Consider the following 25,491-nt stretch of genomic DNA (forward strand, 5'->3'; position numbering starts at 1 on the left):
TCAAAACAGCAATCAATGGGATTTATGCTATACAGTCGCCATCTGGTCCGCTTAAGCGGCGTCTTCCAAAGCCTAGAAGTGGGCCGTGGCTGTTACGGAATGATAATAAAGAATACTGGCCTGGAGCAATTGACCATTGTATTATAGTCGTAAGAGACAAGCCCGCCAGACCCAAAGAATGTAGAAGGACAAGAAGTGCGAGGTCATTGTTGCGTCACGCCACTGTTACGCAGCGGCATCCATTTTGGTCTCAAAAGACCATAAAAACAGCCTGAACGTATGCGTGCGGCTGTAGTTTTCGGTCATATTGGCAGTGATATTTATGGGATTACGCTCGCAACTGGGATATTGGACGTAGAAACCAAAGTGAATTTATGTTTTTTCGTTGTCTGCTGGTTGTTTTTATTTCAGATCACCCCGGACTACCACAGCAAAATGCCTTTCTGGGCTGTACCTAATTGTAGGCCTACATATGGCGATGCTGCATAACGTTTTCCAGTGGATGAAGAGAGATGCGGAGATGCAAAATAAACTACAGGCGAGATCAATGGACGACTTTGCGAAGTTCGTTGCAATTGAAATTTTAATGTAATAGCTTTTGGCCAACGCAAGTTAACTCAAGAAACACTTTGAAGCCAATCAATTTGAAAGAAAGCGTATTGACGGTTGCGCAAAATTCAAGTTGAACGAAATCCCGACATTATTCGATGTACCGAATCCCCGTCGGAGAGATACGTACTTGGCGGGTTCTCAAAAGATCAATATCAACTGAAGGTACGAAATGACGTTGCATATAAGTAGAAGAAAATTCTCCTATCCTATAAAAATCATATTGTCACAGAAATGGATTGCAATGATGGCGTGTATAACTATGTATATGCTTGGTGAAAAACAAATCACCGGCGAATCCCGGTAGGCGTACAATCCTACTTGCTTCTTCATGATTTGGCGAATTATTCCCTTTATTTAGAATCTCAACCAAAAGGCTTTTTGTGAGAATTGTATCCTGTTGAAGCAGGAGATGGAGCTAGTAAGATTCAATAATGCCGATAGGAACTTTCCGCATAGATACTGTAACAGCATAGACCACCCACTACGATATAAAGTCACCCATCTTACAATTTGCAGCTAGAAGACCGGTGTCGGGAGAAAGATGAAGAAATTGCGCGTTATTATTATTATTAATAAAAGTTTAGAGTCACCCTTATCACCTGTTCAGGTCTTGCGTGCCACGGAATACAGTGCAAACAAATTCAGGGAGAAAGATGAAGAAATTGCGCCGTTGAAATCGCTGGCAATGCGAAATCCTTGTGAAATTAATTGTAGCATTTTGACGATACAAATACACAATGAGAACCATACAAGATACCCAAATGTGATTTATAGCGGGATTGTACAATTTATGATCGTTTTGGTAGTTGCATGTAAGCTCGGATACCACGGAACAGATGGAAGAGGATAGGAAGGTTTCTTAACAAGGATCAGATTCAGGCTTTGAAAAGAGAAGGGCAGGCCATACAATTATGTCAGCACTGAAAATCAGGTTTTCATCTGGAAAGCATGGGTAGTTTTTGAGCTCCAACAGTGCTTCTATATCGAATGTAAATGAGTAAATCCTCTGATACCACGAACATTTTTCTGAATTTTTTAATATATTCTCGGGTTAAGGCTCGTTCCAGTTCCTTAGTAATGATTAATTGGAGTATAAATTATTCACTAATAGTCGGACTTTATAAATAAAGGGTGAAATTATCCGATAAATAAATTTTATTAGAACCGGCGAGCGCGTCTGCAGGCAAACCGAAGGCAGGTCGCTGCAGCTTTTGAGACCAAAATGGCGGACGCCGTACGTAACAATGAAATGACGACACAATGACCTCGCACTTCTTGTCCTTCTACATTCTTTGGCCAGACCCAACTTCAACATGTGTACTGTACGGTTGCATTTTGCTCATTCAAAACTGGTGCGGTCGTGGAAATTGGAATTGTGTACCAGAAAGTACCGTTGGCTCGATTTGTGGGTACAGTTGTATCACAGTGTCCTATATGGTGTCGACACATGCAAATCTCACGCCTCAGTGAAATTAATTCACGTCACAATTTCCATTTGGCTACAAGCAATTTGACGGTCATTTTTAACCGGCTTGCTGAGCATTAAATTTGGTAAAACGGGTATCAATCGAAAGCTGACTTTGCACTGATTACGAAAATATAAATTTTATTCCGCTCGTGGCCCTGGAACCCCCCACACTCCCACAATCATCCTCGAATTTTTCATTGTTATGGTGATTGACATTGGGAAGCAGCAATGCTGTCTGGCGAAACAAGAGAGTAGCTCAAGAGCAAAAGAGCCAGACAGCATTGTTGCGTCTCAATGCCAATCTCAATAACAATGAAAAATTCTAGGCTGATTGTGGGGGTACCAGGGCCGCGAGCGGAATAAAATTTATATTTTCGTAATCAGTGCAGAGTTAGCTTTCAATTGATATCCGTTTTACCAAATTTAATGCTTGGCAAGCCGGTCAAAAATGACCGTCAAATTGCCTGTAGCCGAATGGAAATTGTGACGTGAATCAATTTCACTAAGCCGTGAGATTTGCTTGTGTCGACACCATGTAGGACACTATGGTTGTATACAGTGCACAGTACACGCTACGATAAAACTTTCGAAGATTCACGTTCCACGGTTACAGTGTCACCATAGTGTCCTACAGGTGTGGACTCAAGCAAATCACGCGGCTCACTGCGATTGGTATACGTCACACTTTCCATTTGTCCAAAGACAATTAAACGGTCATTTTTGACCGACTTGCCCAGTGCGAAAATTGATAAAATTGCATCAATCCAAAGCTACCGCCGTAGTGATTGCGAAAATCTAAATTATATTTTGCTCATGGTTCAGGAACCCTTCAAAATCCGCCTAGAATCTTACATTGTAACGGAGTTTGGTATTGCGTCGAAAAATGCCGTCTGTAAACAGGTGAGGAGCAGCGCAAACCGAAAGGGTATTATTATCGCCCGTTCCTTCGCAAGCGATTGAGCATTGGCATTCTCATTCTCGTGTGCACTTGCTCCTGAGCTGCGCCGTAGTATTCCAGATGGCATTGTTACGTCACAATACCAAATTCCGTCACAATGCAACATTCTAGGCTGATTTTTGGCGAGGGCTCCAGGACCAGGAGCAGAATAAAATCTATACTTTCGCAATCAGCACCGCGGTAGCTTTCGATTTATGCAGTTTTATCAGTTTTTGCGCTCGGCCAGCTGGGCAAAAATTACCGTAAAATTGCCTTTTGCCAAATGGAAAGTGACGTAAACCAATCGCAGTGAGCCGTGAGATATACTTGTGTCCACGTCATTGTAGGGCACTATGGTGTCACCCATCCGCCTATGTAAGGTAATGAAAGCTGACCTTGTTTTTAAAGAGACCTGCTCTACACGATAAAACGCTGGGATATACCTGTAAATAGGCAAGGAGCATTAGTCGAGATATCTAGCCGACGAAACATTACTATACGAAGGTTGTGGGGTGACGGCGTTTTGAAAGTTGGACAAATTTGAAATTCGGAGAAGTTTTGTAGTATCACTGGCTTTATTGTAGGTCGCCAGTCCATGGTGTAAAATTGCCGTGATACAGTATACTGCCAAGGTCAACATATATCTTTGAAGTGTGGCTACAGAAACAGTAATTTAGTTGGACCTGATTTCGGCGTCGCAATGGGATACTATGAATCGCGTCGATGGGTCGTTTATTTGCATCAATTGGTTTGGGTGTGAAAGCCGAAATGTTAATCGCGACTATGTCCTTGAATTATTAGCCGACTAGCACTACGTTGATAATCTTGAAAATCCACGCATCGCGTTTGCAATTTAATTCATGTGCTGATCTGAACATCATAATAAGGCCGATGTCTGTTTGTTTTCTGTTTACAGAAGCTAGTTTGCCGCATATGCAGTTTCGATGAATACTACGCAATTCTGCGACAGCATTACGTGATGTTTATTACCTCTCCAATACATCGTGTAAGCTATAGAGTAATAAGACTATAGAGACTATTATTGTATACTGCATTATATGCTTCGTAAGGTTGATACTCGGCAAGAATCCGTCAGCAAGATTTGTCATAGATCGCAGGTTTTGTTCGTTCGCATGCAAGATAGATGGCCTAGTTGGTCTGGATTATAGTAACAATACTGTAGCGTGTATGCACGGTATTTAAATTTGAATGTGTCATTTGAAAATTTCGAGGAGTCTGGATTGTTTTTAGCTGCTGACTTGACGTTTCGTATCGACCCTGGTGTTGCGAAAATTTGTGACGTCACAATGTCCGAGCCAGGCCTCAGAGTCACACACAGAGCCGCGCATCGTATGACAATGAAGACGGGCGGGCGGGAATATCATTATTATGCTAATTTCGAATTGGGATGGGGTAACAAATTATTGGATGCCGATTCTGTACCGCCGGAGAGAGCGTCTTTATGCCATCTTGGTAGGGCATTTACTGACGTTCGCTCCCGTCGAAAACCTTATCCTGGATTAACTTGGCACTATAAGTACGGGATATTTTGTTCGCTGCATCATGTGAGGAAGCGCAGTGATCACTGTACATGTACTGTACAATGTGTACAGTGTGTAAATGAAAACAAGACAAGCACGAAAACACAATGAGTACTGACAGTACCCAGAAATCCAACTTCCAGGTTATATGAAGATATAATGAGAGATCTCTTTAGTTGAACTCGCAATCTCACAGGTACCGCAATCTTCGAGTACAATAAAACAATTTTGAACGGAATATCGGCCCGCATTCATGTGTGGAGGAAACTGATATCATAAGCTGTTACAGTCATGGGTACATATTGTGTTGTTTTTACCTAATAATATCAGTCAGTCTTTCTGACTGGACGCGGAAGTGCCGCTTGAAGCGTCCTCTGTTATGTAGTGGGATGTATGATCGCGAATATCTCTTCATCTCCGATTGCAATATAACAGTGCAGAAATCATGACCTCATGCGGAGAGAGAACTGAGACTATACGCCATCCAGAGTGGGAATGTGAGTGCATTGCACGCACTCATCGCTAGTCGCTTAAGGACTTTTGGCTTGTATATACAGACCTATGATTTGTAGTTATTTCTGCAATGATTTAGGTTGGACGTTTTTTAGTGATGCACAGTGTTTCTATGCCTACCATTTTACGCCAGAATCAGAGGTGGTCAGTAACGAAGTACTTCTACTTTTTGAAGTAAGTGAAGTAGATTTTTCCTACTCGCACTACTTATTAAGTAGTTATGATTTTACACTATACTTCTACTTCTACTTGACATTTTTCAGTTTTGTAGGCAAAATAGGTGTAGAATGCCTACTTACTTACTTACTTGTGAACCAGCACTACTACTTCTACTTGAGTAAAAATTCCGGCGTTACTTCTACTTCTACTTGAGTAGCGACGGTGACTACTTTGACCACCTCTGGCCAGAATCTACGTAATCTTTCTCACGTAAAGCCAGATATAGGCCTACCTAGTACAGTAAGGTTTTGGACTTGAAATAAATTCAAGGTGAAATTGTGGTGCTCAATGCGCAGTCGGGATTCGAATATTCATGGACCTGAGATGTTCATATTAGTGCAGATTGTGGGGGACGAACGCGAACCGTCGGTTTACGCCACACCCAACAAACAAGAAGATTCATAAGACATGGCCTGGTTCACTTTCACATTAGTCAGTGGCCAGTAGTGTTTAGACACGAAATCTAAAGACGTCATATTCGTTATAGCTTGAATTAAACGTTAGTTTCCAGTTAAAATTCACGTAATCAAAACCAACTCTTACAAGAGTATATATGCATTTCTATAAGGTAATGGGGCCTAGAGTGTGCACTGTGCGAACGCATCACAAGAAGGAAAAAGCGGTGGACAGTTGGACAATAGGTCGTGGGCTCGAGTCCGGCCGAAGTCCCTATTTCTGTGCTGTGGATTATCCAGGCTCCTCATACCCATACCCACCCGATACATCCGCGTAAGAGGTGTCTTACAACATATTAGAAGTTAGAACAAACGAGGGCGTGCCGTAAGTCCGCAGTTCAGGCATCATATAAAAGAATACCATTCTGGTGTAAAATGCCCGTTTCGGTTAATGTCGAAAAATAATGAAGAATACCAAAGCAATAAAAGAAACAAAAAATCGGACATTAAGGTAATCCGGAATATGTAACGATGTATTATGGTCGTATTTGTTCGCATGATGATATCTAATTATGTTACAGAATGTTTCCTCGCCACCTTCCAAACCATACGAGTCACAACACCAGTCGCACGAATTAGCTTCGGCCGGCCACCAGCTTATGGCTGCTGGTCACGAAATTTCGGAGATGAATCAGACTGTAATCATTGTTAGTGTTTTGTTACTTGCAAGCCCGGTGAATCAGCTATGTTTCAACTTGCTTGTAGCAGCCAGAGCTTTGGTGCTTTGAAACAGTACTGTAGTCCATCTCTAGCACTGTACTTGCGACAATGGTTCTGATTTTCGACATCTCGCAGTATACTTCAGCAATTGGTGATGTAATACCAACCAACATTTGTCTGCTACTAGCAAATAAGTAGATAAGGATGGATTCGCAATAGCTCGTTTTAGATAACTACTCACGGGATTACGTTTGTAACTTATATGAATTTCAAGCATTATTTCAACATTAGTCATTTTGCGCTACCTATGGCATTGCGATTTCGTGAGTTGCTACACGGTATCGATCTGGAATATCGCAGGATAAGCCTTATTAAACTAGTTCACGAAGCAACACATGCAACAAAGCTATATTCAGCACAATTACTTCTGCCTGTGTATATGCACTCGTACAATTATTACTATTGAAAAGTATATTCATATTGAAATGAGCCCGAATATTTTCGGCTGACCGTGGTCCTGGGGCGGGGGACAATTTTATAATTTTTCCAGTGGGTCAAAAGCTGAAAAAGTTCAGTTCGGAAACCACTGGTGTAAATGGATACGTTCATTCAGAATATTTGATTTGTAAGAGTAATGAGTATATAGCATAGAGAATTATAGATAGAAGGGTAACGATACGTCCCCCTTTAGGAGAATCTGTACTCTTTTTTCATGAAATTGAAAATGTCCTCGAAAGACGCCTAAATGTCTTCCTTTTTGGTAATTCGTCCTCCCTTACAGCTTTTACAGCTAGGCGAATGGACAGGGTTATCTGAAAATAGGCATATACATCACGCGAAATAGATAATGCAGACGTTCTAGGCAGGGGTTCTCAGCCCTTTCTTGGGCGTGACCCATTTTCCGGTTTACAGATATGCTGTGGCCCACTTGATATCTTAGAGTCATAATCTTGTTTAATGCGTGGTCATGGACAGCACCGATATGCCTATTTCTCTAATATATGCGCATTTTTCTTAAACTGATGATATTTAAATCTCGATCTCCCGGGATATGAAATCGCGCGAAGCGCGAAAAAAGAATTTCAAGTTGAATAAATATCCTCCAACAAATGGCCAACGAAATAATCTTGGGCCCTTCGAGTTCCCCCAATTGGGGGTGGGGGTGCGGCAGTTACGGACCTGGTAGATCATAAGCTAAAACTCTTAAGTAGATTATTTTCGTCCGCTGCTCCATTCGCGTCGCGAAACACAATGATCAGATCCCCGCACTGCGTGATTGGGACTTTAGTGATACTATTGTGAGGAATATTATAATCATTCTGTACCAGCATCGAACAATTCATTGGTGAATGGGGTACTACAGAGAAGTGAAAAAAGATTTTTCAATATGCATGATGTACTTTGTACGTCTTGCACCAAAACAACTGAAGTTGCGGTGTCAGAATATTCAATCCAATGATACAATCAATTCCTGTGACCCTATCATTATGTACAATGATTTCCAGGCCGGACATTTTAAACCGACTTCAAAGATTAATGCGCTCCGATAAATCCTCAATCCATTAAGATTCGTTGCGGTGGTGCAGTATACCTCCGCCAGAAGTTGCTAATAATTTGCAATTATGTCTATTTTTAGCTTACAATAATACGGCCTGCCGAAGTACAGTAAATCTGTACATCAATTGCACTTCATTGCGAGTTCATTGTATACCCCTTTCAACGGCATACGACATATGACCCCGCCGGAATACCTGGTTACTTCAGCATTATATTCCAGTTATTATACGCTTGAAATTATTTTAGTTGCTGTTAGCCATAGGTTGTCGTAGCCAGTAGAAAAAGCCAACGTTTTCGATTTGTGCATGCTGACTTCATACGTGCCACTTCGTCTAATCAGAGTCGGATGAAAAGCTTTATGTAGCCTACATATAATTATATAATACGAATATATTTTGAGCGAATAACATAAGAAATATAACTAAGCTTACATTAATTATGAAATTTTCTTAATATATTAAGAAAATTTCATAATTAATGTAAGCTTAGTTATATTTCGACGTTCTATAGCTCTGAGGCCCACCTCAAAATGCTCTGTGGCCCACCCTTTGAGAACCCCTCTAGCGGGTCATTCGGGAGTAGAATCAAAGTAGCAAAGTTACGACCTTTTTTTGTCAACACAACAAGATTTCCAGTAAATATTACAGAATCAGCAGTTTTCAGTTTCGGTAAACTAACTTTTATGATTTTTAAATAGTCCCCTTCTTTTCCGAATTCCAAAATATGGCAACTCTGATAGATGGGAAGATTACGTGATATAGGAACGAAAACGTTAACATTAACCCCTAATAACATGTTACTTAGGGTGACTATATGTCCTCTTTTTGGACTATTTTGAAAGTGTCCTCGGAGGTCGCCTAAAAGTCCTCTTTTTTAGAAAATTTAGGTCAAATGTACGTGGTAATCGGACTGAGATATAGGAAATCAGCGCTCGAGCGGCTTTTCCGGGACTTGAGACAGAACAAAGTGACTTTTTTTAATCAACCAGCCACAAACTCGGGAAAATTATTTACCAATTTTTCCGGATTTCACTCCAGTGTTGTAGATCTGAAAATTTTGAAATTTTGAAAGTGTCGTCTTTTCCGATTTCCAAAATATGGTAACCCTAATGTTACTACGATATAGGATTTTCGGGTTGGGGAGTTTTTATCATGCCAATATCGTCACAAACGTTTTATGATATCATAATTAAATACACTGACACCACCACTGCGAATTACTCATCTCCGTGTAGTATGCAATAGGCCTACTTTCACGGTAGAGAATAATATACGATCCGAACGAATGACTTACAATCACGATTGCGCAGTAGATTACGTCACTGTGAGATATTCCTCGAAAATCAGTGTCATTGATCCGGTAATTCGTGTATTGCCTTAATATACGCTATAGCCTATACAATTTATACATTGATCAATTTAGCCAATTAGCTTACACCACTAAGCCTGTTGAGTTGTGGTATTTAGCCGGGGTTCAAACCAACCTTAGGGGTTCGTTGAGTCAGTTTGTCGGTTCCGGATGAGTTCAAGACACACCATAATTCATTCATTCGGCATGAGACACGCTCGTCTTGGCCATTATTGGCTGCAGGATAATAAGTGGGACGATCTATAGTCGAATGTGACTGTTTTGGTGATAGGCGTATATGACGCGTGGAGTGGCGTATGCAGGAAAGGAAATCGAAACCCCATTCTTTTGAAATGCCGATTCTATCTCCAGTGTTTACCAACTCATTTATCAGAAATTCATATCACGCTGTTGCGAGAAACATTTGAGAACTATAGTCTCTGAAATGGAATAGCAGAGCCACGCTGGCTTGCAGTAAATCAATCTTTGTGTTTGTGCTCATCATGTTGTAATGGTTTTGTTCTTTAACACTGCTGTTGATGCACATTTCATTTTCTGCATCATTATTCTGTAATATATTATAGATGTGTAGCTGGATGTACAATGTGTTTGATTTGTAGCTTAGTAACGGTTAAGAACTGCTGCTGTTAAGTAATGACGAATGCACCTTCTGTTCCGCTGAGAGTATGGTAGACGAGCACTGTAGTGGTATAAACAACTTTCTCGTGGAACTGATTCATCAAAAAGTAGGCAACATAATCGGATCTTTATTTTTTATAGTATTGGATTTTAATCAACGAGTAATACGTTTAGTGCGGGGGTGGATTTGGCAGAGCAAAACTGATATAGACACATTGGTATTTGCCACTTATGAGAAGTTGCTCACTACAATCCTTCGATTACGATGCACAAATTTCACATTCAAGGATTTTATTGGAGAATTGCCCTTTTGCGTCACACCGTCACATTGAGTATCTTCTACAATCGAGCGTGAACTGGGCATGTGCATATATATATAGCCTATTATATAACAGCGAGCATGTTCGAGAGATTTTAGCGGCGGGTCGCTGTCTTACAACCGATGTCTTGAATAATACGTATTTTCAAGTGAAAAAATATTTTTTCAAAATCACTAAAGGTATATCTATACGAATAAAGCCGCTTGGACCGAGTAAGTTGTCCTTTAACTCTGAACTAGCGGAATATGCGGAAAACCAAACATTCGGTCGCTGACGTTTATAGCATAATAGTATGCTGGAGCAGCACCACCATCCACCATACTTCGGCGTAACAACGGCATCCCCGTGAAAATAACGGAATATTTAATATCAGAAGATAATGGTGAACTTAACCTTAACGGCATAAAACTTCTCATTCGTAATGCGGTCACAATACAATAATATAGTAAAGTGATCAAACGAGAAGGGCAAAATAGATCCTTACACCCTAGCAGTTCAAGTGCGAGAATTGGGAAGCCACAAGACTGAAGAGGGTCATCAACTTACGCCACCACTTTTGACTGTTTAGTCCCAGGTTCTGATGGTGGTAACTCAAAAAAGTCATCACTTTCAGCAAAGCCTCAATATCACGACCCCATCGCCAGCGATGACCTTTTGCTGTAGTCATTAGTTTCCCAAATAATAATAATAAATATCGACCTGGTGTAAATGAGCACAGTGTATTCGAAACAGCCTGAATACCGAAACAACACCTTCCCAAATTGTAGCCGGAATTTGGATGCTCTTAATTTTTGTAATATGCCGGCGACGACCCTCTTTTTTCGAGGCAGCGCTGAGCATTCCGACCAGCACTCCCGCGGTTAAGAACCAATATCATATATTATAGCGGTATTGCTAGCGTGCCAGGGTCTGGACTATCCTGTTGTAAACAGCATGAAAATGACCTATCTGATATTCATATATCTTGCAGGCATATAGATATATTTATATACTACAAATCAGTCAATATGTCACGCATTGCGGGGACGATCCTATTCGGAGTTGCCTTAGCATTGAACGTCGGTGGAGTTGTGCGGTTCTTAGACGAAGACTGGCGAAATGTAACGGGTAAGTAATGGCGGTAATTGCGATTACATATCGCGAGGTTTATTTCCATGCGTAAGTTACAGTTTATTCTTATTCCAGCCGCTCTAGATGGCTGGCATTTCTGGATCGTCGTTTATTCGAACATCTTCGGTGAAATAGGATTGCTCATAGCGATTATCCGAACCATGAGGGGTCAAAATGAGAGAGCAGAAGGAATTAAAGGTCGAAGCGGAGGTTTAATCGGAATAGCGTCAGGTTAGTAACTAACACAAAACAAGATTATCGACCTGAAAGTAACACTGCTACAGAAAATTTGTGCCTGTGTCGACTCTCGACCGTGAAGTGTCAATCGTGCTGGTCGAGGGACATAGGCATAGGCTAGGCCTATAGGCTTCTTTCTGATAGTCAGGCCTATGTAATATCGTTGTTGAAAATGTGTTCGCACCTACTGAAATTTCATTCCCACTGCGCTCATTAAGGCTTTATGGATGTGATGCATTTTGATAGCAATTCATGTTTTTTCTAGCTGTACGCGCGTGTGCAATGCACATTTACTGCGAATTTACAGTTTTACATTGTTTTTATAATGAATTATGCAGTGTCAGGATGACTCAATTCATGACTTGACCTGACTATGACTCGAGTCAAAATGTGCAATGACCTGAGATGACTCCTGGCTCGAAAGTAGTGACTTGATCCAAACACTGGAATTATGTAGCTGGGTATCGAACACCGGGGTACCGGGATAAGAGCGAAACCCGCCTTTGTGCTAGTTCGGAGCATGGACCGGAGCCGGATTGGATATCCGACCGGATTTTTTTCAATTTTGGCCGGAGCCGGATCAGTACTTTTTTGATCCGGCTAGAATCTTTATTGATAAACATAACTTTTGTAACTGAATAACTACCAACCAAGCACACGCAAGTAACCCCCAAGCCAGTGCGAAAATAAACGAGCCATATTTATAAATTCACGGAACCAGCGTACCGTGTAGGCCGGACTTTTTCATTTTTAGCCGGAGCCGGATCGGTAATTTTCCTGATACGGCCGGAGTCGGACCAGAGAATTTGTCGATCCGCTCCGCACTATTTTGTGCTCTATAACTACAATGTTCGACTGTGACTCCATCTACTTACATATTCGTGACGAAGAACTCTTGACATCTCGTCATTGTTGCCACTCCGCCCTACCTCGTTATGCATATACATAATTAGAATTAAAACATGTGCCTGTCTCACCTGAATTCCCACCGACTGCAGCACCCACCTTAACTGTAACCATTTTCGATTTACAGGAGTATCAATAATGATCGGGTCTGCTTATTTCTCACACAATCTGGGCTTGGCAGTCGGATCCATTGGTGCAACGTGCTGGATTTCATTTGTTCTTACGATACTGGCTAGCGGTCTTATCCTATATTCTACCAAAGGAACACACTATCAACTGCATGATATGAATGTCTGATTTCTCCTATTATGCTTTCGTGATTTAAATATTTGATTTACAGTGCTTCTGCCATTCAGCTACTCTATTTTTGCTATACAGATATTGATATTATAATGAAGCTAGACACTTTCATTTGTGAAAAAGGATTGCACCGCGTTACAAGACCAACTATACGGTACTGACAATATGGCAATAGGCTAGGCCAGTGCTCTTCAACCTTTTACGTCGTGGTACACCCTTTTAACGTTTTCTCAAAACTCGTACATCCCTGACCATACAGTACACCGATAACGTAGAAAGCCGCGTTTCGATTGCATATACATTACGCCCACATTCCAGCGTGGAGTCTCCATAGCCAATGGAAGACAAATACTCATATGAAATTGGCTACTGAGAACTCTGCACAGCGGAGATCCCTTGCGGTGTTCTGTGCCTTCACTGATTTCTTGAGATATGCCTTACGTAAATTTTCTAATCGTAGAAACAATACATGCCAGCCCGCTTTAAATATCTAATATCTAATATATGTACCAAAATCGCGAGTACAAATGTCAGAAAAAGATACTAGGATTACGTGTGTATAGTCGTGCGGAGCGCGAACATTTTTCCCCTTGAATGGATTTGGTCGATAATGTTGGTAGTTTCACATATTACTGTCAAAAATTTATCCATTTTCAACTCACGTCATCAAATTAACCCGTACAGCTGATGGAGGGGTGTCTTCCAAAATTTTGGGCACAAAATTAATGATGATGCATGTTCCGGTTTACTTTGTTGCATGCTGTTATTTCTTGACCTCTCATCAGGATTGTTTGTATTGTTATATTATTGCACATTAATGGCAGTGGTGCTAATCGCCTGTTTAGGATTTGTGCTCCACGACAGTGCATTTCTTAAAGCTCAGTGTCTTTTCTTTGGGTAATGACGACGACTTTTGCTTGCGCGCGCACTCCCACTCTTCATTCTCAGTCGATTAGGTGCGTCCACTTTAAAGACGGTGCTGCCGACTTTGGAGCTCGGCTCACTCTACTTCTAGGCTTTTTAAGACGCTCCGTTAACAGCGGGGTCGGCAATGAGGAGCCAGATAAACCTCCGACACATAGAAACATGCCAGACTCGAGACTCTAATCAGTAACAATTGGCTGCATAATGACGGCCGCCAACACACGCTAATTTGAATATGTGAAGACAGTCGCATAATTGTGGTTTTACGACTGAATGTGGCCGTACATTCACAGGTTGAGCACCCCTGGCTTAATCATAATAAGGATGAGCATGTTAGCAAGGCTGCAACGTACAGGAAACGCTAAATACGAGTCAGGGCTCGAGGCTACCGGACGACCATCGAACACAGTGGTTCGCAAACTCGACCCTCGGGACCCCTGACAGTGCAATCATGTATTCTGCGTTATTTATAAGCTTGCCGCAGGAAGCGCCATTTCAAAATGTCAGAGCCATAGCGGTGGTTTTCTTGAGAATCATTATAGACAGATATCGCAAGCTGAACACATGCTAACTCCATCGTGTTACTATAAAAGGAGCTAATAAGTCCATTACCAAAGATTAAATAATGAGAAGATTGGCCTATGACATTACCGAAGGAATATAATTTACAAGCTGCATACGCAGTTGATATGAACATTGTACGATATTGCACATCCAGTCAACCTGTTCTGAAGCATAAAATGACGTATTTACTGTGATAGCTATAGTCATCGTCTCATCGGTTCATTATAATGCGAAGCTGGTACACCCCTGTACACCTCATCCGAGTGGTACACCCTGGTGTGTACGAAACACCTGGTTGAAGAGCACTGGGCTAGGCCACTAGCCGATATTTGCAAAAAGGAATTGCATTCGGGTATAATAGCTATATCTCCTATTAGAAAAAAATAATTTTAATTTAAGGACGTATTTAGGAAGTTACAGTAATTATAGCACTGTACTTCGTATTAGATATTCCCCGCGTGACAGAAGCAATCGTCGGAGAATGAACACGCGCATGCAATAAAAGAATATGTGTTAGCATGCGAATGCATGAGAAAGTAAGCTCGTATAGTAATAGCGGCATATGACATAATAACGGAAGGGTCGGAAGACAGGGTCAGTAATTTTTTTACGAAGAAAAGGGCAGCCTTGTCCTCTTCCATACTGGAATCAATAGTTAAATTGAACAGTTCATAGAAATGAACCGCATGCCATGACCAAATTGACATAATTACTTCAGAGAAGGGTTGGACTTGATCTTTAAGTTTTTAATTTCATATTTGTTGTGTTTCAATCAATATTCAATACCGACCTGTGAGTAGATGATTATGGTCGGAGTTTTTCGGACCGGGTCACGGTCATTTCTGGAATCCGGTCTAGGAGTCGGATCAGGGAATTAATAAACAGGATCGGAGTCGGATCAGCGAATTTATATATGCATAGTATATTAAGTTTTGATTAGGGCTGTAGAGTCGGAGTCGGTGGAGTCAGAGTTTGACTAATTTTCGCTTCATGGAGTCGGAGTAGGAGTCTCTCTTTAGCACGCCTTGTAGTCGGAGTGGTGAAAACTATAGTGGCTGGAGTCGGAGTCTAGGAAAAATACTGACTGGAGTCGGAGTTTGTGAAAATGACCCTGACTCCGACTCCAACTTCTTTATTATGAAAACAATTGCTTTCAAAGGTAGCTTTAAATTGCTAATAATACCTAAAATAGGATTTTTATGCACCATCAATCACTGTTATTAGTAGCGATATAGATAAAATTGGACATTATTTGCAAATTCCAATTTAGTTACATAGAGGAAGAAAATCGCAATATGCATCTTCGCGATGCAGTCACAAATTGATGCAATTTTCGGAATTATACCATGATACTGTGACATAGTGAATACATTGTCTGATTTTATAAAATTGTAAAATTGAGGTAAATATTAGGGATGGTGTGAACGCGAGGTTCACGTTCGCGTTCTGTGTGTGAACCTCGGAAATTTAGAGGTTCGCGTTCACAACAGAACCTTGGTAGGTTCTACACTGTGAACCTTTTTCATATATTACAATTTTCACTTCATTACAACATCTTTGGTTCATATTTATTGCATTTCAACTGCGGGCCACTCCATGCATCGCGCTGGCAGCATTAAAAATCAACACTAAACGAGCATGCACCTTGACCATCTCAAATGTTTTACTTGCTTTTGTTACAAAAGTTTGCTCGAAATATCCAGGTTTCCGTTTGTGACTCTCTGTTGTGAGTTTGACCCGCAATCAAAATCATCACGAGCAAAATACGTAGTCAGCGAATGATGCTTATTCAACCAATCAATGAAATTGATATCGTTTTCAGATGAAAAAAATCTAGCAGGCGTACGGGGTCAATCTTGACTTCGTATCTTTACTGCATCATTAAAACCAAATCCGTGCGATTGAAGTGTTGGCCACTGCTGTATATTGTATAACTTCTTAATGGGGTAATATTTGTAGCAAGTATAGAAACCTATCTTACACTCAGCTCAATATCAATGTAGCGATACTCAAACGCCGAATACATTGCCCGGTCTGGTCTCGACCGTTAAGGCGTAAGTTTATGTTCCCTGGTAAGTCCTCGTCGAAATTGTTGGCAAAGCGACGGAAAATATTGATTTTATGGGAGTATTATATCCTTTAATTGCCTCAGTTGGTACATTTAGGGCGAAGAAAATAAAGTTGGATTAGCAATAAAGTCGATTAGCGCGTTCGTCAGGATTTATCAACTCAAGATTAAGGAAACCGATTGATCGCGGCGCATAAAGTTAGTATTAATCTCATGATTTAACAAACTGGAACAACTATAGATTTCTAGTTATGTATAGAAACTGCGTACCATTCCTACGTCTAATTATTCCCGATAATTACCGTGCCGATTGTCTCCTAGGTTATGGCTTCACTAAACAACAATCACCAAATTATGTAGGACTACCCGCCATTGCAAAGCGATATCCGTTTCTTAGCTGTGCCGTACGAATTGGACACGACTTTCATTTCGCGATAATGATAATTCTACCTATTACAGTGGCAGTATCGTCGTCGGCAGGCTGCTGTTTCATTATGGAGATTGTGGGATCTCTAGTTTTATTCACCAACTGGCAGCCAATATATAACGCATTTTCGCATTATGATGCAACAGATAACGCCACTTGATTGAAAACTCGGGACACCGCGACTAACCATCACCTTCATGCGTCGCGATTAGCAGTATTTAATCACACGATTAGCATTCTCCCGGATCAGCACACTTAATTATCTCCGCCCTCAGCTACGTTTAAAACACCAATATGTACTTCGGCATTGTGGCATTATGTGGCCCGAGTCGTCACTAGGTATCGTGTACATTAGTAGGCTATCACTTCATTGAAAGATAGGGTTGGAATTAGCAATATGACGTCATGAGGTTCACGTTCGTGTTCACACAGAACCTTTCAAAAAGGTTCGCGTTCACACGAACCTGAACCTTTCAGAGGTTCACACCATCCCTAGTAAATATAACCAAACGCTGCTTCCCACTTGACAAAATTAAAAATATTTATAGTGTAGCTTAGCCGCTTGGGTCGAACAAATGTTTAAGAAATACCGTATGTCCTTGTCCCTGAATACTTGAGTAAGTGCATGTAGATTGTAAACTAGACACATGCTATTTCACTACTTCCTAAATTTCGTTACTGGCCAATGTTTATTAGTTGTGAGAGTGAGTGTGCTTGTAATCAGTATAGTGTGTAATGAGAAAATTAGTAAATTACATATCTGTATTAGTTGCTGACTCATACACAAGAGCTACACTTCGATTGTTTATCTACATTTTAATTATACATGATTAGATATATGTCATGTTTGAATGATTCATACATAATAGGATAATAGAGAGTCCATGTTATAAAAACTTATAAAATACGAAAAAGGAATGATATTTTGAAAGGCATTCTTTGATGAATAATTATAATTATAATTTGAGCTGTGCCACAATGAAACGATTTTGCATGCCGTCGTTAATCATATGTTTACATATGTTTAATGGTTATATGATAGTCGATTAAACGTCACTGTGGCATATATTTTTGGAAGTAATAAATTGGTAATACTGTTGAAGTAGGAGTCGGAGTTCTCTTAAGAAAATAGTCGGAGTCGGGGTAAAATTTACCGACTCCACAAAGGGACCCTAAAAGGGCCACTGTGGTAAGCCTGGGCAGCAGCGCGCCTGGAATCAGCAAAACGTCAGTTGGTACTATAGAAGGCGTATATCGTCTGATAAACCAAGTAGAGTTGTAACCTAAGTTCCACGTAACGTGTGGCTAGGTAGATAATACTTAACTCGCAGTGGTAGACGCACGTTCCTTGCGTTAGTCCTTGATCTGACAACTTCAACGTCAATGCAACGACACTATTGTCTCAGATAGATATATTGGTCGAATATGCATGGAATATACAGTAGGATATGGAAAATGAGTCTGGCATGTAATCAGTGGCGGCTCGTGAGTAGGGCTGGGCACAATGATTCGAGTACTTGAATCTGAATCGAGTATTATTTTTAATGATTCGAGTCGAGTAGTAAAAGACGAATTTTTCGAGTATCGAAATTATACGCTCCTCGCCACTGAAAGTTAATTTATCAACGAGAATTATAGTTTCGATACTGATTTTCATTGCTGAAGCCTTGGAACCTGATTTTTCATATTGTAGCATACGAAATATATAGCCCAGTGCTAGGAACATTACTGTAAATAGCACATTTCCGAAGTCATGATCATCCCACAGCATTGTCACCAAGTCCTATGAAATCGGTATCGTCGAAAAAATACCAAACTATGTTTAATGTGATGGATAACAGGCATTATATTCTTTGTGGTTGCATAAAAGGTACATATTTGAACTTTGACATATTTCATTCTGTTATGACGTCACAATGACTGATACTCGATTACTCGACTCGACTCGAAGCATATTACGTGATTCAGAATCGAATCACTCAGGTACTCGATTATGCCCAGCCCTACTCGTGAGTCGTGACAATATTGGGTGGTGGGGCACGGGCTGCAAGCGACTTTTTATCAAGATGACGTCACAATGGCGTTTTCCAACGTAAACAAGTAACTTAATTATGGTACGGTAACATGAATTTCCGACAACAGTGATTGTAACGTATGTGCCACGAGAGGTCTGCCGGTGAGCTGTGACTTGAAGTGTGGTAACGGCGTACGGAACAAAGATTCAACACGGTTCATGTTCGCACTTGACCTGACTAATTATCTGCAGAAATGGAAATGACTATAACGATAACTCGAGCCTAACTGGAAAGGTCAACGAGTTCGGACACATACGCACACACGCAATTGTTATCTCATAGATTGGGCCTGTCATATTGAATCCAAAACATCATTCTGAAGAACTAAGAATAGCAGCCTCGGAAATTCGGTCTCGGTACAGCATAGGAGATTTTGGCCTTGAAACTGGAGACTGTAACACGACACATACGGCTTTATTACTGTCTATAGGTCTGCTGCGAAATCGTCTTTGGAAAATATATTACCGAATAATACGTGGATGAAAGCCGTAAACTTAGTACACTGTTACATGACATCATCGAGAAGTAGCCTCTTGGCTCATTGTATGGTACACTGTCAAAATTAATACAAACAGACCAACGCCGAATTTTGTGTAAAATTTACTGAGGAATAGGCTGATCAAGTGATCAGATCAGCTGTTAGCCGCCATCGAAAGCGAAATAGCTATCTGCCTATCGCGCTTGACAGAGGGTTGTATAAGCAATGGCTTGTAGGCCACAATTTCACGGTGATATTGACATTGGAGAATATAATATAAAAGTAAATATTTGAATGCAAACCGAGAATGTTAGTAAACTGTTTCATGATATCCATGATATCATCATCTCATCACCTATCTCAGTATGGAACACAGTTAAGGTTAACACAGATACACCGGCTTTTGCGTGAAATCCGTAATGCGTTGTAGGCTAAAAGTGTCAGATCAGCGCACATCTCTACCATACTCGACCTTGATAACGAAATTACTGCCCTAATCATTGAGTGTCAACCTTGAGACTTGGCACAGCGTTCGATACTAAAATCAAGACATACCGTGCAAAAGCTTATGACGGATCTTGGTAAGGAGTATCGTTAAAATCAATAGAGACCAATACCGGCTTTGCGTAAAATCAGTTAGCGATAAATGAAGAGTCAGCTCTCACTCGACTTAGGAAACGAAATTACCACTAACATAGTTCAGGGACGAACTTAAAACCAGACATGGGGTGATTACTTTATGAATGTAATCGATTGCGATTACGATTATTTCTGAATCACGCGATTACGATTACGATTACGATTACAACAAAATCAGGAAGTAGTCGATTACGATTACGATTACATTGGAAAAGTAATCACGATTACTCACGATTACATTCATTTCGGATCGTAGAACTAGTCTTGGAATATATATTGAAGACAATAAGGATGCGATGAAAATGCCTAATGAGATGACACCTTTCTTCATAAATGATACGTCATTTGCTTGTTACGTCATAATGTACCCATTGTCTAGTTTTATAGTGCTGGACGATTCATCGCACCCAACGATTTGAATTCTTGCCTGGTTCGTAATTGTCGCACCCCAAACTCCCCAATGGGGTGGGGAGCGAGGTCGTAGGAGACTTAGAAGTATTTCGTAAATAAACATAATTATATAGAGTATTTCGAGAGATTTAATTAACTTTAAAATGTTCTTCGAGCTTCGCGATTTGATGTCTCTATATAGTTTGATTTTGATATGCATACGTCTCCCATTAAGACAAAACGGGCATAATTTATAGGCATTTCGGTGCCGGTCATTAACGCGCTAGGACTCACCAAAAGTCATATGCAGTTTCGGCCAACTTGCGACCTCACGAAGTGCGCTACCAAATAAAGAACTTTACCGAAATGTTGGGTACGCCTGTGTGTCCATTATCAATAGCCGCGCAGGGTGGGCGTGACGAATATATAGTGTTTTCCTTCCAATCTGAGCGCCACATTACAAATGTCACCCGGGGCACCCACTGAGGAATTGGGACATGACAATTTGTTTGTGCGACGCACATTGTTCGCTCTCGTCTCAAGAAAGTTTTTCATTAGTCTGCTACGTTTGGACGACTACAATATCTTTTGATTATGTTACAGACGGGGGAGGGGTCACGAATTACCAACACATAATAAATTATAGTTATAACAATACCAGATAATATAGCTATGAATTACGTGCCCCCAGCTCTACCAGTTAATCTAACCATCGGGGCTGAGAGAGGATTAATAATGAATAAATGCAATTACCAATATTATTGACGAAACTCAGTCATCAACTTAAAATTTACCACACTATGAGGAACCAAGACAAACGTTTCGAGTGGGGGGGGGGGGACGAATTGCTGTTTTGGTCCTGATTCTAGCTACAACCCACGCTAACATGGTGTATAAGCGTATAGCTATGGCGACAGGTTCAAATGTTGAGTAAAAGATTGCGAAATAACGATGACACCCGTTTCAAGTAGAGTCATATGGGAATAAGATAAAGCTGCGATCATAAAACTGCGAAAACCGATTCTCTGTCGCCAAAAGGAACGCCTCTACACACTCTTGGAATATTTCATTGATGTTATGTGTTGTGTTTTCGGTTATTTATAACCGAATATGTACTCGTTAACGTTTGTTTTGTACCGTTACTACCGTATCTTGCCCGTCTGCTAGCTGTTTGTTTTTGTTATTATTACGTCATACAGACAAAATAGTTCTTACATTTCGAATTTGATTCACCCTATCACTGACGTTCGCTACTGATGAGAGTCAGTCGAAAAGCTTTTAGCGAATAAATTAACAATATGAAGTTATTGTTTCGCGTTATAAGATAAAGTGAACATAAAATTTGATGTTCCACATAATACAGCTGCCGTTACGAGAAACGGCAAAGAACGGCTTGGTTATGATAAATATCAGCAGCTGTTGATTTTTATTGCTTCGTTGTGGAAATCGCAATGTCTCATTTGACGAGTACAAAATTTCACATCTTTGTTCGATGTACGTACCCAAGTATGCCAACTTACATAGGCGAGGCCTAGCCTACTGCTCGCCAAGCAGCAACGGTCAAACTACGTTCAAATAGGCATAGCCACGCATGAATAGCCTACATAAGACAGTATTTGAAAATATAGGCAGAATGGTGATTCCATGTATCATGCTGCTGCGGGGTAGTGGTGTGTATTGATAACCTGAAATACAGCATGGCGGGTGTTCTTACAACTACACTACAATGTAGGCCTACATCGAATATCTATATATTATGTGTAACTAATAAAGTTTGTTCATTCGCAAGTGGACGTTAAATAGGATGCGAAAGCTACCAAGGTCTTATGTTTATATATATCGTCTGCTATCGGCGCAACAAAGCACAGAGCTATTTTGCCCCGGTTGCTCGGTAATTTTATGAATAGGAGAGAGTAAATCACCGTTTCTTTATTGTGCGCGGCTTTGAGAGAATAGGCAGTGAAAGCTTGGTATGAGCGCTACCGGGGCATGCCCCGGCTAGGCATTCGCAAAGCGAAAACACAGAAGAGAATTCGATTTTCGCAGAGACTTCGCTATATGACGGTATTTACAAGCGAGAGGACAAGAAGAATACGATTTTCGCTGTGATTTCGGTATATATAGATTGCTGTGCGTCTATAAATGGTAAACAATTGTTATTGAACAGAATTTTAGGTGGGGCAATGCCCCAGTTGCCCTATAGGACGAGCCGCCACTGCATATAATTCAAATACACGGTTAATAAATGTTAAGTCACGTGGTGACGAGAAGAAAGATATAAATCACGTGATATACGAATATGGGCGCTGTATCATAATGATGTTATATTGTTATTAGGGCTGGGCAGAATGATTCGAGTACTCGAATCTGAATCGAGTATTAATTTTAATGATTCGAGTCGAGTAGTAAAAGACAATTTTTTCGAGTAGTGAAATTGTACGCTTCTCGCAACTGAAAGTTAATTTATCAACGAGGAGTTTATCAACGATCAACGAGTTTATGCTAATTTCACTGTTGAAGCCTCGAAACCTTGATTGGCTCTATCGTAGCATACGAAACATGAAGTACAAAGCTACGAACGGTACTGGAAATAGCACATTTCCGAAGTCATGATCATCCCACAATATTGTCACCAAGTGCAATGAAATCGGTATGGTCGAAAAAAATAACAAAGTATCCCTAATATGATGGATAGCAGGCATTATATTCTTTGTGGTCGCTTTAAAGGTACATATTTGAACTTTGACAAATAATATTATGCTATGACGTCATAATGAGTGATACTCGATTACTCGACTCGAAGCATTTTACGTGATTCAGAATCGAATCACTCAGGTACTCGATTTTGCCCAGCCCTAATTGTTATATGAGTAAATCTTACAAAGTGTATGAACCGTGAGAGGGCGCGGGGCGTTCCACACTATCCTCTTTTAAAAAGAGTTAATTATAGCGGCTAATCGAATATAATTGAATAAATGCCAAAATATTCACTTGAATGAATGCGATAACATCAATCGAAGATGCGATATTGTAATGCTATCTGGTGAAAATCGCGGCGTTTTGAAGATAAGCGTCTATTTGAGCTCGGCGTCGAAAGAGTTAATATCACTACATAACAATGAGGTATTCTTTAAGTATTCGCATCCCCTTCTATACTGGCTGGCTACACCAACGCTGTAATATGTATGCCATTGCACCGCGCCCGGCTACTCCTATTAACTCTAGATAACTAACCTCCAAAGGTGCGTTATCTATATATTAACTATGGAGCAACAATATCACGTGACCTCTATTCGTACTTGGTATATAACGAAATGCATATCGACTGATCATTAATAATGAGACGCGTGTGTTATACAAAACCTATACTGTTTGATTTATCCGTATAATATATCTGGAAAAGGCAATGGTCGTGTTTTGAACTCAGTTAAGGACTCATTCGTCAGGACATTCGTCTCTGCTATACTGCCAGCTATCCGACACGTCGAACGTTCCACACCATGTTGACCATTGCTCATCAGGATGCCATTGACACAGAAGATGCAAACTAGGGTGGAGTCAAAATGACTTATTTTTAATCGAAAAAGGGAGTTCTTAATTTCCGACAAATAACCTAAAACTTTGATAAGCTCAAAAGCTGCCAAAACATCATGTTTCTATCTGTCTTAAGAGGAATGTTTTCTCTATTGTGAACACAAAACGAGTTACAGCCCAAAAACACTAAACTTTTAAAGCGGGTAAATGGCAGGAGTAACTTATAAATTACATGTTGGTGTGATTCACACAAGAACAGCTAAATAAATAAATCTCAGTATGTAAAAGCTCACTGGTAAGAGCTGTTACTCCATCTATTTTTAGAACAGGCCCGCGGGCGACTCATCTGGTCTTTGCAGCCTACATGGGGCCCGCGCGGGCACCGCATTGGTGACTCCTGATTTAGAATGGCTGTGTAAGGAGACCCTGAGTGGTCGTCGGACCTCTTGAGTGGGGTGGAAGGACACAGTCGTGCTTCGACTGCTGCCTTAGTAGCAAATATGTGTGAGGCTGTGACATCCTAGCTCCCTGGGGATTGATTATCCCTTGAACTATGAAGCATACAAGGGTACGTACAAGATGTGCATGGCGTAAGACTTCACGAGGTGTGTGGGTTGGGTGGCGTCGTGCGCAAAATAGGTAAAATGGCAAAATAATATCCATGCTCTTCATAAATGCATGGCGGGTAGCCGTCAGTTGGCAGGGGAAGTGCTGCTGATGACGCCCGATCGATTGATCATGAATATTGTCGCGGAATACCCAAGCGGGCAACGTCTACATGAGAAAGGAGAAGAGGCAAGTCATGCTTTGACTGTGGCCTCAGTAGCAAATATTCCAGGGATATCTAGATCTAGAAGTTTTAGATATCCCTGAAGTATAGGGTAGAGTGGGGTAAAACGCCCAGGCGAGGTAAGACGCGCACCATCAATATGACAGGACAAAGCGAGCGTTGCATGCGTCACAGTATCGCAAATATCGCCTAATGGCCAGACGAAATTGTCACTTTGATTTCCATGCTCGAATGAAGATTTGTAACGTTTTATGAGAATTTATGACTTTTACACATATTCTTACCAAGAGAGAGCCAGCCAAGTGAAATGTCATATTTAACGGATGCTACCTAGAGTTTTCTGGTCCAATTTATGATTTCACTACGCGTAGTTGGATTTAAGCCATAGTCCGAAGGCGAATTTACACAATAACCACCTGTTAGCTGATCCACAAACAATGGCGACCTCAAGAGGTTAAGACACCTACCACGCCCGTCGGGTGAAACGACCCACCCCTTAAAGTCCAGTAAATATGGATTGATTGAGTAGCCGTTTATGGTTTCATCAAGGATGCCTTCTCGGAGAACGCCATTTCTAGTAAAATTGCTATTCAGCTGGCGAATATAGGCTATCCCTCTGACTAAACAAGATAGCTTTCAAGAAATTCCGCCCAAGTTTTTTGACTTATCATACAGTTGGTATTTCTGGGTGAAATTTGTTTTCAAAAGATCCGGTACGCCATGATGAGGCGGAGAAGCATGTATATTGTATAGGGATTAAATATTTATTGGTTACTGAGTG

General features: G+C 40.8%; 1 protein-coding gene across 1 annotated transcript; it reads left to right on the top strand.

The window, feature by feature from the left end:
- The first annotated feature begins 11,213 nt into the window (after window positions 1-11,213).
- On the top strand, window positions 11,214-12,932 carry LOC145439711 (uncharacterized). The gene is made up of 3 exons (XM_080317276.1): window positions 11,214-11,375; window positions 11,454-11,609; window positions 12,649-12,932. The coding sequence occupies exons 1-3, from the start codon at window positions 11,276-11,278 to the stop codon at window positions 12,816-12,818; spliced, it is 426 nt and encodes a 141-aa protein (XP_080173402.1). The 5' UTR covers window positions 11,214-11,275; the 3' UTR covers window positions 12,819-12,932.
- The last annotated feature ends 12,559 nt before the right edge of the window (window positions 12,933-25,491 follow it).

The sequence above is a fragment of the Botryllus schlosseri genome, chromosome 5, assembly GCF_051294905.1.
Source record: "Botryllus schlosseri isolate E-star chromosome 5, Bs_hap1, whole genome shotgun sequence".
Taxonomy (NCBI): domain Eukaryota; kingdom Metazoa; phylum Chordata; class Ascidiacea; order Stolidobranchia; family Styelidae; genus Botryllus; species Botryllus schlosseri.

What these genes read in the sequence shown, in the direction of transcription:
- LOC145439711 (XM_080317276.1), top strand. Translation starts at nt 11,276, where the DNA reads ATGTCACGCATTGCGGGGACGATCCTATTCGGAGTTGCCTTAGCATTG. An exon ending in AGACTGGCGAAATGTAACGG is followed by an intron (nt 11,376 to 11,453) that starts GTAAGTAATGGC and finishes TTCTTATTCCAG; the next exon opens with CCGCTCTAGATGGCTGGCAT. An exon ending in TTTAATCGGAATAGCGTCAG is followed by an intron (nt 11,610 to 12,648) that starts GTTAGTAACTAA and finishes TTCGATTTACAG; the next exon opens with GAGTATCAATAATGATCGGG.